The sequence below is a fragment of the Leptopilina boulardi genome, unplaced genomic scaffold, assembly GCF_019393585.1.
Source record: "Leptopilina boulardi isolate dan_hultmark-lab unplaced genomic scaffold, ZJU_Lbou_2.1 LbouV2_165, whole genome shotgun sequence".
Classification (NCBI taxonomy): Eukaryota; Metazoa; Arthropoda; class Insecta; order Hymenoptera; family Figitidae; genus Leptopilina; species Leptopilina boulardi.
The window spans coordinates 1,351,236-1,363,629 of NW_026137713.1; the positions used below are offsets into that span (position 1 = coordinate 1,351,236).

Sequence of the window (12,394 nt, forward strand, 5' to 3'; positions counted from 1 at the left end):
GCATATTTTATTCCAAGGCCAATGGATAATTTATTCCTCTATATGTATATAAATAATTTATACAAAATGCGTTATTTCGGAAATGCCATTTGTTTTATATGCGGAAACAATGTTTTTTTTTTGTATATGAATTGTTTTGTTAATTTTTTTAAAAATATTTTATGCTACTAGAAAAATTGCAAATGTTGTTTTAATATAAAAAAAAAAATAATTTTTAACTAAATGGAAAGAAAAAATATTTAATGAAAATGATCAAAATATTCAATTTATTTATAAATTTATTTATATTAATTTGTCTGTTGTTGCAAAAAAATTCTGTAAGTCATAATATTTTTTTCATGCAATTAGGTAAAATTTATTTTAAAATATTTATATAATGTATATTAAGTCACCACTCCTTGGCGATGTTATAATGAAAATTAAAATTTAATGTCCATTTGGTGGGTGAGTTTGATAATTTTACCTATTAAAGGACATTTTTATTTTCGGACATAAAATTACGAAATATATTAAAATTTTTATAAATGTGCATCAGGCACGAAAAGTTAATTTCAATATTGTAAAATATGTTACAATACTTGAATTATTAATTTTTTTAATATAGTAAAATATTTTCTTTTCTTAAACTTGTTATATATAAATTTTTTTTTTGAAATGTTTTTTTATACATTTTTTTTGTTTTTCACTTTTAATTCTTGAAAAACTGTAAAAAAAATCCCTGATTCGATAAATTAGAAATTGGTTGATAAATTACCGACGACTCTTTTGATATATTATGTTTTTTAATTTCTATTATTTTCTTTTTTATTTTTATTTAAAGAAAGAATTAAAATTTTTTTTTAAACTTTTCCTTTTTTTAAATAAAAAAAAAATTTTTTTGGTTAAACTATGTATCTTTGGTAGCTAAAGGGATTCATTTATCCAACGAGTAAATCGATATTTTACTAGAAGCTTTCAGAAATGAAATATAAGAGCAGTAGACTATGGAAACTTTTTTAATTTTTCAATTATTAATAAATAATTCATTTTGTTTATAATTCAAACATTATTCTCGGTTATTTAAATTTTTTTTTTTTAATATATTTCAAAAATATTGACTTTTATGTATAAAATAAAAAAAAACTTAATTTACATTTTTTAATATGAGAAAAAATTTAAAAATTATAATAATAATTAAAAAGTAAAAAAAAAAAATTTTTTTTAAACGCAACAATTTAGAAAATAAGTTTTTATAGTAAAAAGTAAAAATAACATAATCCACTCATTTTTTTTTCATTTGAAATCGAGTCATAAACCATAAAAAAAAAGAAAGTCAAAACCGTGAGAGAACATGTTTGCAGAATCGTAAAAAAAAATCTCATCATGAACTTTTCTTTTGGTATATGGTTGTATTACCCCCGCAGTATCGGGGTCAGTTGGCAAAATGGGTCAGCGTGGCAATAACAGCTAAAGCACCATGTCCGGGTAGTAATATTTTACACAGGACGATAATATAACGAGAGTAAAGAAGCGGTGTGTAGATGTCACGTCCAGCCGATAAAACAGTAGTTCCATACCTCGACATGAAGCCAAACCCCAAATGTATTCCTTTATACTATTATATTGCCATATCGTTTTCTACTTTTATATTTCATCCCTTCTCCCCCTCCCCCTTCTCCCTTTACCCCTATTATTGCATCTATAAACCAATGGAAATAACATACAGCATTTATTTCGCTTTCTGTGTTTTTTACATTTCGTCATATTTTTCAATATTTTGATAAAAAATTTATTATATCATGTAAAAAGGAAAATTTTATATTAAAATTTTTTATTTTATTATATTGAAACAATAATTTTATATGAATTTTCTTTTATATTTTCAGATTCTTGAAACTTGTTCAAAAGAAGGGTGATGATTGGCTCTGGTGAGAAGAACAACGATCGGTGAGTCCTTTTTTTTTGTAACAGTGACAATATCTGATATTAGGTATTAATTTTTACAATAAGATTGATATTTTGAAAATACTGGAAACATTCTGGTACGTTATGCCTAGTGTCGGTCTTTTTGTCCATAGGCGTCGTGTGAAGTCTTTAAAGTTTCTTCTTCTATTCTTTTAAGTTAACATTTTTCTTGAATACAATAAAATTAATAAAATAGATTCTACTATTTTCAAAGCAAAAACTTTAGTTTTAAATACGCGTTTTTTTTTAAATTTGTTTTTCACAGTATTTTTTGTGTATAAAAGTGAATTTGTGAATTATAAAAGTGAATAAATACGGTATGTATAAAAATATATATTAAATTAAAAAAAAATATATTTTCTATATTAATATTATTATTTTCTCTAATTTCTTGAAATTAATAAATAAATACCTAACATTCACATTGTATGTAATGCATTTTATTAACGGCTAATTACTTTATTATTAGGATGCAAGTTAAACAAAAATTTTAATTAAAAACTTGTATAATGTGCTTTGTCTTTGAATGCAGAAAGCTATCATAATGGAAGCAGGCACTATTCAGAAATTTCAAATATTTGAACTCTAAATGGATTCCCCTTTTGCAAATTCGCTTTGAGAAACATAAGTATATATATATATATATATATATATATATATATATATATATATATATATATATATATTGAATGAGAGCAGCTGGCAATAACTAAAATATATATATATATATATATATATATCAAAGTTCATTCAGGGAAAGTTTTACACTAGGGTGGATAGCGTCTTTATACTCTCAAATCTCATACTACTTAAAGTAATACTATCAAAACTCCATTTAACTATGTCTTTTTGGACATTAACCAGTTAAAGAGGTTTTACTGTATCCCAAAAGTATAAATTTACAATTTTATGTATATTGGTTTCTAAATTGCAGTTTCTTGTGTATATTACTTATGTTATCGTAATATAATTACTATTTCGAGTCTAACTTATTGAGTTATAACTGTATTCTAGTTTCATTTTTACTAAAAAGGTTTATATAACTCTCTAAATGTATCTCAGTTATGCAGTTTTAACTGTAAACCAAACGTATTTTAGCTTTATTTACGAGCCTGTCTCACTTACAGAGGTGTAACTGTATCCCAGTTTTTATTGTAAACCAATTATAGAGTTATTGTATCTTAGCTGTATTTACCAGCCTGTCTAACTTATAGAGGTGCAACTGTATTCCAATTACTTAGTTTTTACCGCAAACTTACAGAGTTATAATTGTATCCCAGTTGGGCAGTTGTTAGTGTAGTATCTTAGCTGTATTTACCTGCCTGTCTCACTTACAGAGGTACAACTGTATCTCAATTACGTAGTTTTTTACTGCAAACTTACTTTATTTACCAGCCTGTCTCACTTACAGAGATACAACTGTATCCCAATTACGTAGTTTTTACTGCAAACTTACTTTATTTACCAGCCTGTCTCAGTTGTTAGTGTAGTATCTTAGCTGTATTTATCTGCCTGTCTCACTTACAGAGGTACAACTGTATCCCAATTAAGTAGTTTTTACTGCAAACTTATTTTATTTACCAGCCTGTCTCAGTTACAGAGTTATAACTGTATCCCAATAACGCAATTTTTACTGCAAACCAGTTGTAGTGTTATTATTGTATCTGTCTCAGTTACAGAGAGATAATAATTTAAATCCTATTTTCTTTTAAATTTGATTTATTCTAAAATCGTATAGCTTCTCATAAAGTACTTATATGGCATTTTCTAGTTTCTTTCTGACAATAAATTCCTGTCATTAATTCTACTGTCTTCCCAACACTTTTATCACCATTAGAGGTACACTTCGCACAATTTTTGCCAAGATGCTTGGATGAAAAAAGGAATGTAATTTTTTTTTCTTTCTTTTGAGTCCTTTATTTTTATTATAAAGAAAAATAGGTATATAATAATAAAGAGCGTGAGAAATGGAAAAAAGAAGAAAAATTAAATTGAATATATAAATTTTATTGGGAAAATTGAATGGGAAATTGAAACGATAACACTTGATGCAACAAGACCCCTCTAATGCGAAAGGACGTGGGGTAAATTGGGACATTACTGGTTGTTTACAATGTTAGTTAATTAGCTCTAGGCAGACCTTCTGGTTGTTTACAGTCAAGTTTCCTGTGAATATGCATAAGGAACGCCATATTGGAAGCTTACGAACTGGATTTAATCCACACACACATTTTCTTAGGCATAAAATATCCTGAAGCTTTATTCAAGTGTATATATTATATAATCTTAATACATAATACATTGAATCTAGTAAATTAATTTTCATTTTCAACAAAATATTATCTCTTCATCTTATAGTCGCACTGATCTTTTAAACAAAACAAATCAAAACAATAATTAATAAAAAAAAAAATATTTTTGAATTTAATTTTAATATATTTTTAAATATACATTAAACAAATTCTATTAGAACAATTAAATGTATTGTATAAAAAAAAGTCTGTATATAAAAATTTCAATAATTGAAGTAAAAATGGATAGAGATAGAGAGATTAGATATTTTATTAATTGAATAAACTTTTTTTTTTTAGTTTCTAGTGGACAATGATGAAAAAATTTCAGTGGCCACAGTAACTGGCATGAAATATTCGCATATTTTTTTTTTTTTTTTTTTTTTTTATTAAACATACTATGAATTATATCAGCTCTTTTCACAACGAGTGACACATCGCTGGCAGTATCATATTTTACGTCATTCCACATAAACCAATTTATAAAGTTTCCAATAAAAACTTTTCATTGATTTTCTATCTGCATTTACACTCTGAAATATATTGTTTCTCAAATATCATATAAAACACGGTATTGGAACGTAATTGCAAAATAACATTTTTTTTTGTCAGTTGCCATAAAAATTTGATAAAAATATATATATATATATATAATAAAAATTTATTTTTATAACAATTGCAACAAAATTGTTTACAATAGTAAACATTTTATTTTTAATAATAATTGAAGTAAATCTATAAAAGTAATTTTACTATTTTTAAATTATACTAAACTGTTTTTACAATATTGAGCTTTTAATTTGTTCGTTTTATTATAAAATTGAATTAAAAATAATAATATTAAAATATTTATCAATAGATTTTCTTTATAAAATTTAAATATAAAAAATCATCTACAATCTATAATATAAAAATTCAATTTCCTAAATCACATTTGGTTCTACATTATATATGTATATAATACTTTGCACTTTCTTTTTTTTTTTTTTACAAAATCACAATTTTTTGTCATTTATCTACTTAAAAAAAAAAAAAATTATTTTCAATATCTTTCTTCATCGGTATTTGTAGTTATTTCAGGTGGTTTCAATGGCTTTGGCAAAATGAAGACAATAGTTGCACAGGCTAAAAATATAAAAATGATTTAATTAAAATGTACAATTAAAAAAAAAAAAAAAAAAAAAAAAATGAAATAATAATAATTGATTGAATAAATCTACCAAGCATTAAACATCCCATGGACATGAATGCAGCGACGCATTCGGCATCGAGGAGGCTTGAAAATGCGAAATTGCCAACGACAGCGGCAAAATTTCCGATCAGATTGACAATGCTGACTGCGGTGGATCTGAAAGATGAAAATTTCGAAACGATCGTTTTATATGATAATGTTCAATATAGCTACTCGCTCTCAAAAACGTAGTGCCTTTATATGACTTTTGTGTGCATTATTTTATGAGTATAACATGCATGTGACTTTATAACTATTATAACACCATATATATATGCATCGTAAGTTATAAAATATTCAACAGTAAAACATCATGATGAAATATTACAATATTCCATTAGTCATTATTAATAATAATAATAACAATAATAATAATAATAAATAATAAATAAATATATTAATAATAATACAGAATAATAATAATAAATAATTTATAATTATTAATGGAAATATTCATGGATATATAAAAGAAAAGACAATTGTGTTTCTTGATTAATTAAGTAATTAGTTAATTCATTTTTTTCTACGTTATGTAGTCTAATTACCTTAATGGCACTGGTATTACTTCAGCATTTACTGCAAGAACGATGTTACCAGCAATTCTCATCGTTACAACGATAGCGGCAGATAATGTCAACATATATGGCACTAGTTGCGCCCAATTGACGCCAAAACTGCATACAATTGCGATTATAAACATCAAAACTGGAAATATCGAATATTTATTATTATTATTATTATTATTATTATTTTTATTTGTATTATTTTTATTATTGTTAGTAGTACTGTTTTTATTATTTATATTTTTATTATTTGCATTTATTTTTAAAAAAACAGTCATTAATAGATAAACTTTTGAGAAATTAACATAAATAGAAAAAGTATTTAAATTAATCAAATTTGTTAAAATTGTTTTAGTTTCTTAAAAAATAATCATTGAACGAAATAATATTGAGTTTAATTATGACTCACGAATTATAATTTCTTTCCTTGTTCGACTTGTCAGTATAAATCCAGCGAGGAAGGCAAACACCACAGTTGACATTGCAATAATTGTAGAATTAATGTATACAGCAGCTTCAATATGAGACTGTAATATAATTATAAAAAGAAATCAAGTGTTTTCAATCTTTTAATTATTAAAATTAATAAAATTAATTTTAGTAAATTGAATAAAATTTAATTTTTTAATTATAATAAAATTTACTTTATATTAATGTTTAATTTATTAATTTCCGTTTTTTTTTTTTTTTTTTAAGGAATATAATATTTACCGGTACACATGTTTGTGTGTGAATGCTGTAATTATTGATGTTATTAAACATTGGAAATCTATTTGGAACTAACATTTCACACATGGTAAATGTCTCATTTGATGATGGATATGCGTGACGTATTTTCCTGCCAAAATTGTTGAGCATGATGAAAAGTTGCGGCACCCATAATCTCATGGTATTTAACCTGTAAAGCACGACCGCGCGCGTCAGCAAATCATGCGTCGTTTCGCACGGCTAAATGTTGCGAATCTCGCTAAAATTTAATTACATATGACTAAATGTCACATGCTCAAAATTTATACTAAAATGTATATATATATATATAATATTGTTTCCAAACGACGACATTTCAGTAAACATTTTAATTAGCTTTTATATAAATACGCGAGAGAGAGAGCTATTTTATAGTATGTAATTTCATATTTAAATTAATAATTTGATTTTTGTTTACATTTTACACTGGAAATTTTCTTTCAAGATTTAATATTTTTAAAAAATTTATTTATATACACTGAAAAAAAAATTTATTTCATTCAAATACCGGTGTATTTGGTTATTATCAAATAAATATTTACTTGAATCCAATATTTCTTATTTGAATCAAATAAATGGTAATAATAAATATTTGATTCAAATAAGAAATATTTGATTCAAGTAAATATTTATTTGATAATAACCAAATACACCGGTATTTGAATGAAATAAATTTTTTTTTCAGTGTAGTTTTTAGAAATTTAGTTGAAAATTTTTTTTTTAGAAATATTTATCAAAACGTACCCAAGCATGCTTCCAAATTGAAGAAAAATGAGAATTGACAGAGGCGATAAATATGGCATTGAAAAAAGTGTTTTTGTATTGGACCACGATTTTTGAATTTGATTTTTCACTGTTAAATCATTTTCTGTTTCCACCTGTGTTTCTTTAATCCTCAGTAATTTGACCTGTTTTTTTTTTTTTTTGAAAATTTCAAAAATTAGTTATTAATAATACAGTTACACTTTGATAAGTGAGACACAGATTAAAAAAAAAAAGATGGGAAATTAACGAGAATCGACTGTATTTTTTTCTGCTTTTCTTACAAAAAGCGAAAATTATTATAATTTTAGAAATATTTAACAAGTTGTCACTTATCAAGAGTAGGGATAAAATTTTTAATTAAAATTGACAGTAATTAATTTTCCTAATTACTGTCTTTTTTTTTTTTTTGGAGGGAATAAACTTTTTGAAACTGGGAGCATTGTTCCTAATTAAACGCGCGGGCGGTAATTCAATCAGTAAATTACGAATATTACCGGATAGAATTTAGGAGACTTCCATGTATTCATGGAATAAATTCTTCTTAATGATTTCAATGCTTTTTGATAACTACCATCGGACATCAAAAGTTTTGGACTATCCGGTGTAAATGACATTGTTATTAGGCCAAGAACTGATGGAATTGAGCAAATTAAAAGATATGTTTGCCATGTTGCAAAAGCACCTCCAGAAATTTGAAATGAAAAAGGTGAACTGTATGGCAAAACGTTGAATGCAATTGCTGTAAAGAAAAAAAACAAAAATCCTTTAGAAAAAGAAAATATTCTTTTTTTTTTAAATATAAAATAAATTCTACCTGCTGGAATCATAAGAGAAATTCCGAAAACAAATCCAGCCCATCTGGTAAATTGAGATTGATATTTTGGAGCATGAAATTCTGCCAAATATGGTAACAATATTGTAAATGGTCCACCAACACTGCAACCAAATTATTTATAATCAGTATTTATTTTTCATAATAAAATATTTATTAAATATCATTTCTTGTTTTTCTTAATAAATAAAATATTTTATTTGAGGGAAATAAAATTTTTTATTTGAACCAATTAAAATTTATTTAAAATAAATATTTATTTGGTTTCCGAGAGAAATATATATCTTTGAGAAAAATATATTTTTTTAAATTTAAATATACATTATATTTGGATTCGAATAAAAAAAATGTTTATTATTTTATTTTTTTTTTTTTTGTTAAACTTGAAAAGAAATTTTGAAATTACTTTTACGATTTTTGCTACCTACTCACATTACACCGCTGATGAATTTCAGTAGAAGAAACACGAAGTAAGAGTCAACAAAAGCACTCGTTATATTACAAATTGAGTCGACCAGTAATCCTAAAAGGAGCAAATTTCGCTTTCCGAGATGATTTATCAACGACTCTTGTAGCATAAAATCCCACAGGATTCCCGACACAATTATCCCTGTGAAAATTTAGAGACAAAAAAAAAATAATTCTAATTTTTCTCTAAAAAAAAAATTTTTCTTTTGTTTTTGCTTTGAAAATAGTTGATATCGAAAAAATGTAGTTTCACGAAAAAAAAGGGAACATTTAATTTATAAATTGAGTATATTAAAACTAAAATATACACGTAATATAAAAAAATATATATATAAGAAACTTGAAAGAAAATTGCATGGCGTTTTTTTGACAGATTCACGACTTATATAATATTTTATTATATATGGAGTAGAAAATACTGAACAGAGAAAAAGAGAGAGAGAGATGAATCATGTTTATTAAAGTTGATATAACTTTTGAAAGTCGAGTTTTTACGACACACAATTTTTGATGTTCTCCAAAAAAAAAAAGCGTCAAATGAATCTACGTGAAAAAGGAACATAAATGCGCGATAGTGTATGTACGTGCTTAAATTAAGTCACACACTTTTTTTTCACGATCTTGCAGAATCTACAAAAATTTTCCGTGTCCATCACACGCAAAACACATCAAGAGAACTTTTATCATATCGTTTTTCAAAATGTGAATATATATTAATTTGGGAGAAAAGTTTTTTTCGTGACATGATGAAAAAAATAATTATAGATATTTTTTTTATTTAAAAAAAAAAGTTATATATTTACCTATGTATACAATTGATACTAGGACACCCTTTCGAAATAGTGTGAGATCAAAAACACATTCAACCGCGGGTAAAATGAATGCTGGACTTGTTGTGTCAAATACAGCTGACCATCCAGCTGGTAGAAAGGCCAATAACAGCAATATATTGTAGAGTCCATAACCTTGGAATTAGATATTAAAGATCATAAATTTTCGATAAAAAATCTAATAGAAAATAAATAAAAAAAAAAAATTTTTTTATTCGTTTTTAATTCGATGGCTTCCACGGATAATATTCTCTTTTAAATTTGAATTGGTCGGAAATTAACTAATTCAAATTAGTAGAAATTTGCACTAATTTTTTTAGTAATTTTCTACTATTTGGTTTAGTAATGTGTTTTTTTTCACTGGAATTAAAAAGTAAACTGTTTTATTCGTATAGAATCCATCGAATTGTCATTTTCCAAAAATTGATATTACATTCTTGTTCTACACGGAAAAAAAAAAATTATTTGATTCAAATAATCAGTAACTGAAAAATAAATATTTAATTATTGAGTCAATGGTATTTGTTTCAAATACAAAAATTATTGGTCCAAATACAGTATATTTAATTTAATTCAATTTAAAATATTTATTTACTAAATATTTATTTGACAATAGTTAAGGAATCGATTACTTGAATCAAATAAATTTTTTTTATTCTATTAATTTTTTCTATTTTTTTTTCTATTTTATGCAATTGTTGTATTAATTATTATTTCTCTTTTTCAGTTTCACTAATTTCGTGGACTATATTTGGCAGAAAATCCAGCTTCCGGTAAATGAGAAATTTAAGTTATTAAAACTCGGTCTCCTTGTAAGGATTATTTTTTCCAAATTTGGATTTTAACCTAGAGGAGGGATCTCCGGGGAAAAATGACTTGAAGATTATCATCTGTCCGGAGGTTGGTAGTCTTCGTTCGAGGGAATTCATTAAAATTGTAAGTTTTTATCATTTAATTTTTATTGAATTAAAATTTCTGAAAAAAAATTATCTACTTGACATTAAATGATTATTATTCTTTAATGAATTATTTGAGTATTGAAAATTTTTATTCATAATTTTATTTTTTTATAATTTTTTTCTCATGGTCAAGTATATATTTTTTTTAATTATATTCAAAATGAGGTAATAATAACTAGTTCAAGATAATAATTATTATTATCTTCTGACCTTTATTTCAAGGTTCATTTTATTTATAGTAGTTACGTTATTTTTATATTGAAAAGTGCAACAGCCTCAAGTTATATTGTCAAACAAAAAAATAGTGTTAAATGTTTTATTCAAAATTTATTTTATAAAACATATTTTATTTATTATTATTATTAAATTTTTTTAAAAATATTAATTACTTAATAAATTAATTGATTTATTAATTGAAAATTAATTTATTGAGAAAAATCACTCACCGGATTCGGAAATAGCTTTATCATAATCGTGTGATTCATCAGTTCTTCCATTTCCAGCTGTGAAAAAGAAATGTAATTTGAATAAATTTCGCGCATCAAATTTTCACAGCACGCGCACACTTTGAATTCTAAAATTATAAATGTCATATTATGTAATCTCTCACAGCCTATAAAATCACTATAATCAGTGCCTCACCAATTACCCAGGGACCATTTCCACTTTTTCCAGATACCATATTGAATAAATTGTTTTCCAAAAATGAAAAAAAAAAAATTATCAAAAAAGAATTAAATAGCTAATAATAATTATATAAAAAAACTTTAACAATAAAAATTGTTAATGTTTATCTTTTTTGATAATTAATTAATTTAAATATATAAACACTTTTGAATTTTGATTTTGTGCCAAAAATAATCCGGATGCAAGTCACAACACAAATTAGGTTCGCACTATTTTCAGATCTATTGTTTTAATTATACATTTTCGTTTGTTAAATTGATATATTTTTAGGGGGAATTAATTTTTTTTTTAAATATACAATTAATAAATGAAAAAAAGGGAAATTATAGAAAATAAAAGTAAGAAAATGAAAAATTTGCGTCGCTACCGTTTGAATGTTTAAGAAAAACTAAGGTCTTGATTGACTGGCATTTTGCAAAGCGAGAACAAGACTGTGTTCATATAAAACCTAGGCACACTGGCACATTTCCCAGACACACGAGTGACAAACTTATCAATAAACATGGGTCAAACGATTCAATTGTTGCGGTCATTTTTATTTGATTCGTCTTCTAAATGTAGAGGACGCAATTTTATTTCTAATCATTATCAATGATTTTTTTTAAAAATGCCTTTTGGAGTAGGAAAAAAAAAATTTTTTTTTGTTATCGCAAATTTTATAAATCACACCGAGAAAAAAGATTTCTTTGATTCAAAGAAAATTTATTTGTTTTAAACAAATTATCTTTGATTCAAAAAAAATTATCTTTGTTTTAAAGAAATTTGTTATTTAATTCAAATAAATGTTTCTTTGACTCTATATCAATGTTAGAATTTCTTCGATTTAATGCACAAATTTCTTTCATTTAAAAAAAATTTTTTTGAATCAAAGAAATTTTCTTTGAATGCGAAAGAAGGTTTTTTTGTTTCAAAGAAAATTTTATTTTAAATGAAAGAAAACAAATCAAAGAAACTGGTTTCTTTAAATCAAAAAAATCTTTTCTCTGGGTGGCACTTTACAATTGTTTTTCTTTCTTCGTAAATTTCTTTTCGTTAAAGAAATTGAATCCATAAAAAATGTATTTTTTCAAAAAATGC

General features: G+C 24.6%; 1 protein-coding gene across 4 annotated transcripts in view; it reads right to left on the minus strand.

The window, feature by feature from the left end:
• Positions 1-4,487: 4,487 nt before the first annotated feature.
• The window catches only part of LOC127277033 (synaptic vesicle glycoprotein 2B-like), a 46,881-nt gene continuing 38,974 nt past the window's right edge, over positions 4,488-12,394 (minus strand). The window contains exons 1-12 of one of the 4 annotated variants that reach the window (XM_051297832.1): positions 11,685-11,788; positions 11,077-11,133; positions 9,645-9,806; positions 8,806-8,983; positions 8,356-8,477; positions 8,036-8,280; positions 7,521-7,684; positions 6,741-6,927; positions 6,439-6,556; positions 6,012-6,171; positions 5,456-5,583; positions 5,082-5,360 (exon numbers count right to left, since the gene is read on the minus strand). In XM_051297832.1, coding sequence (XP_051153789.1) covers positions 5,278-5,360; positions 5,456-5,583; positions 6,012-6,171; positions 6,439-6,556; positions 6,741-6,927; positions 7,521-7,684; positions 8,036-8,280; positions 8,356-8,477; positions 8,806-8,951 — 1,353 coding nt within the window. In that variant the 5' untranslated portion in view covers positions 8,952-8,983; positions 9,645-9,806; positions 11,077-11,133; positions 11,685-11,788 and the 3' untranslated portion in view covers positions 5,082-5,277. Of the gene's footprint in view, positions 5,361-5,455; positions 5,584-6,011; positions 6,172-6,438; positions 6,557-6,740; positions 6,928-7,520; positions 7,685-8,035; positions 8,281-8,355; positions 8,478-8,805; positions 8,984-9,644; positions 9,807-11,076; positions 11,134-11,272; positions 11,789-12,394 lie in introns of those variants that run through there. The other 3 variants (XM_051297831.1, XM_051297829.1, XM_051297830.1) reach the window with 3 other exon arrangements.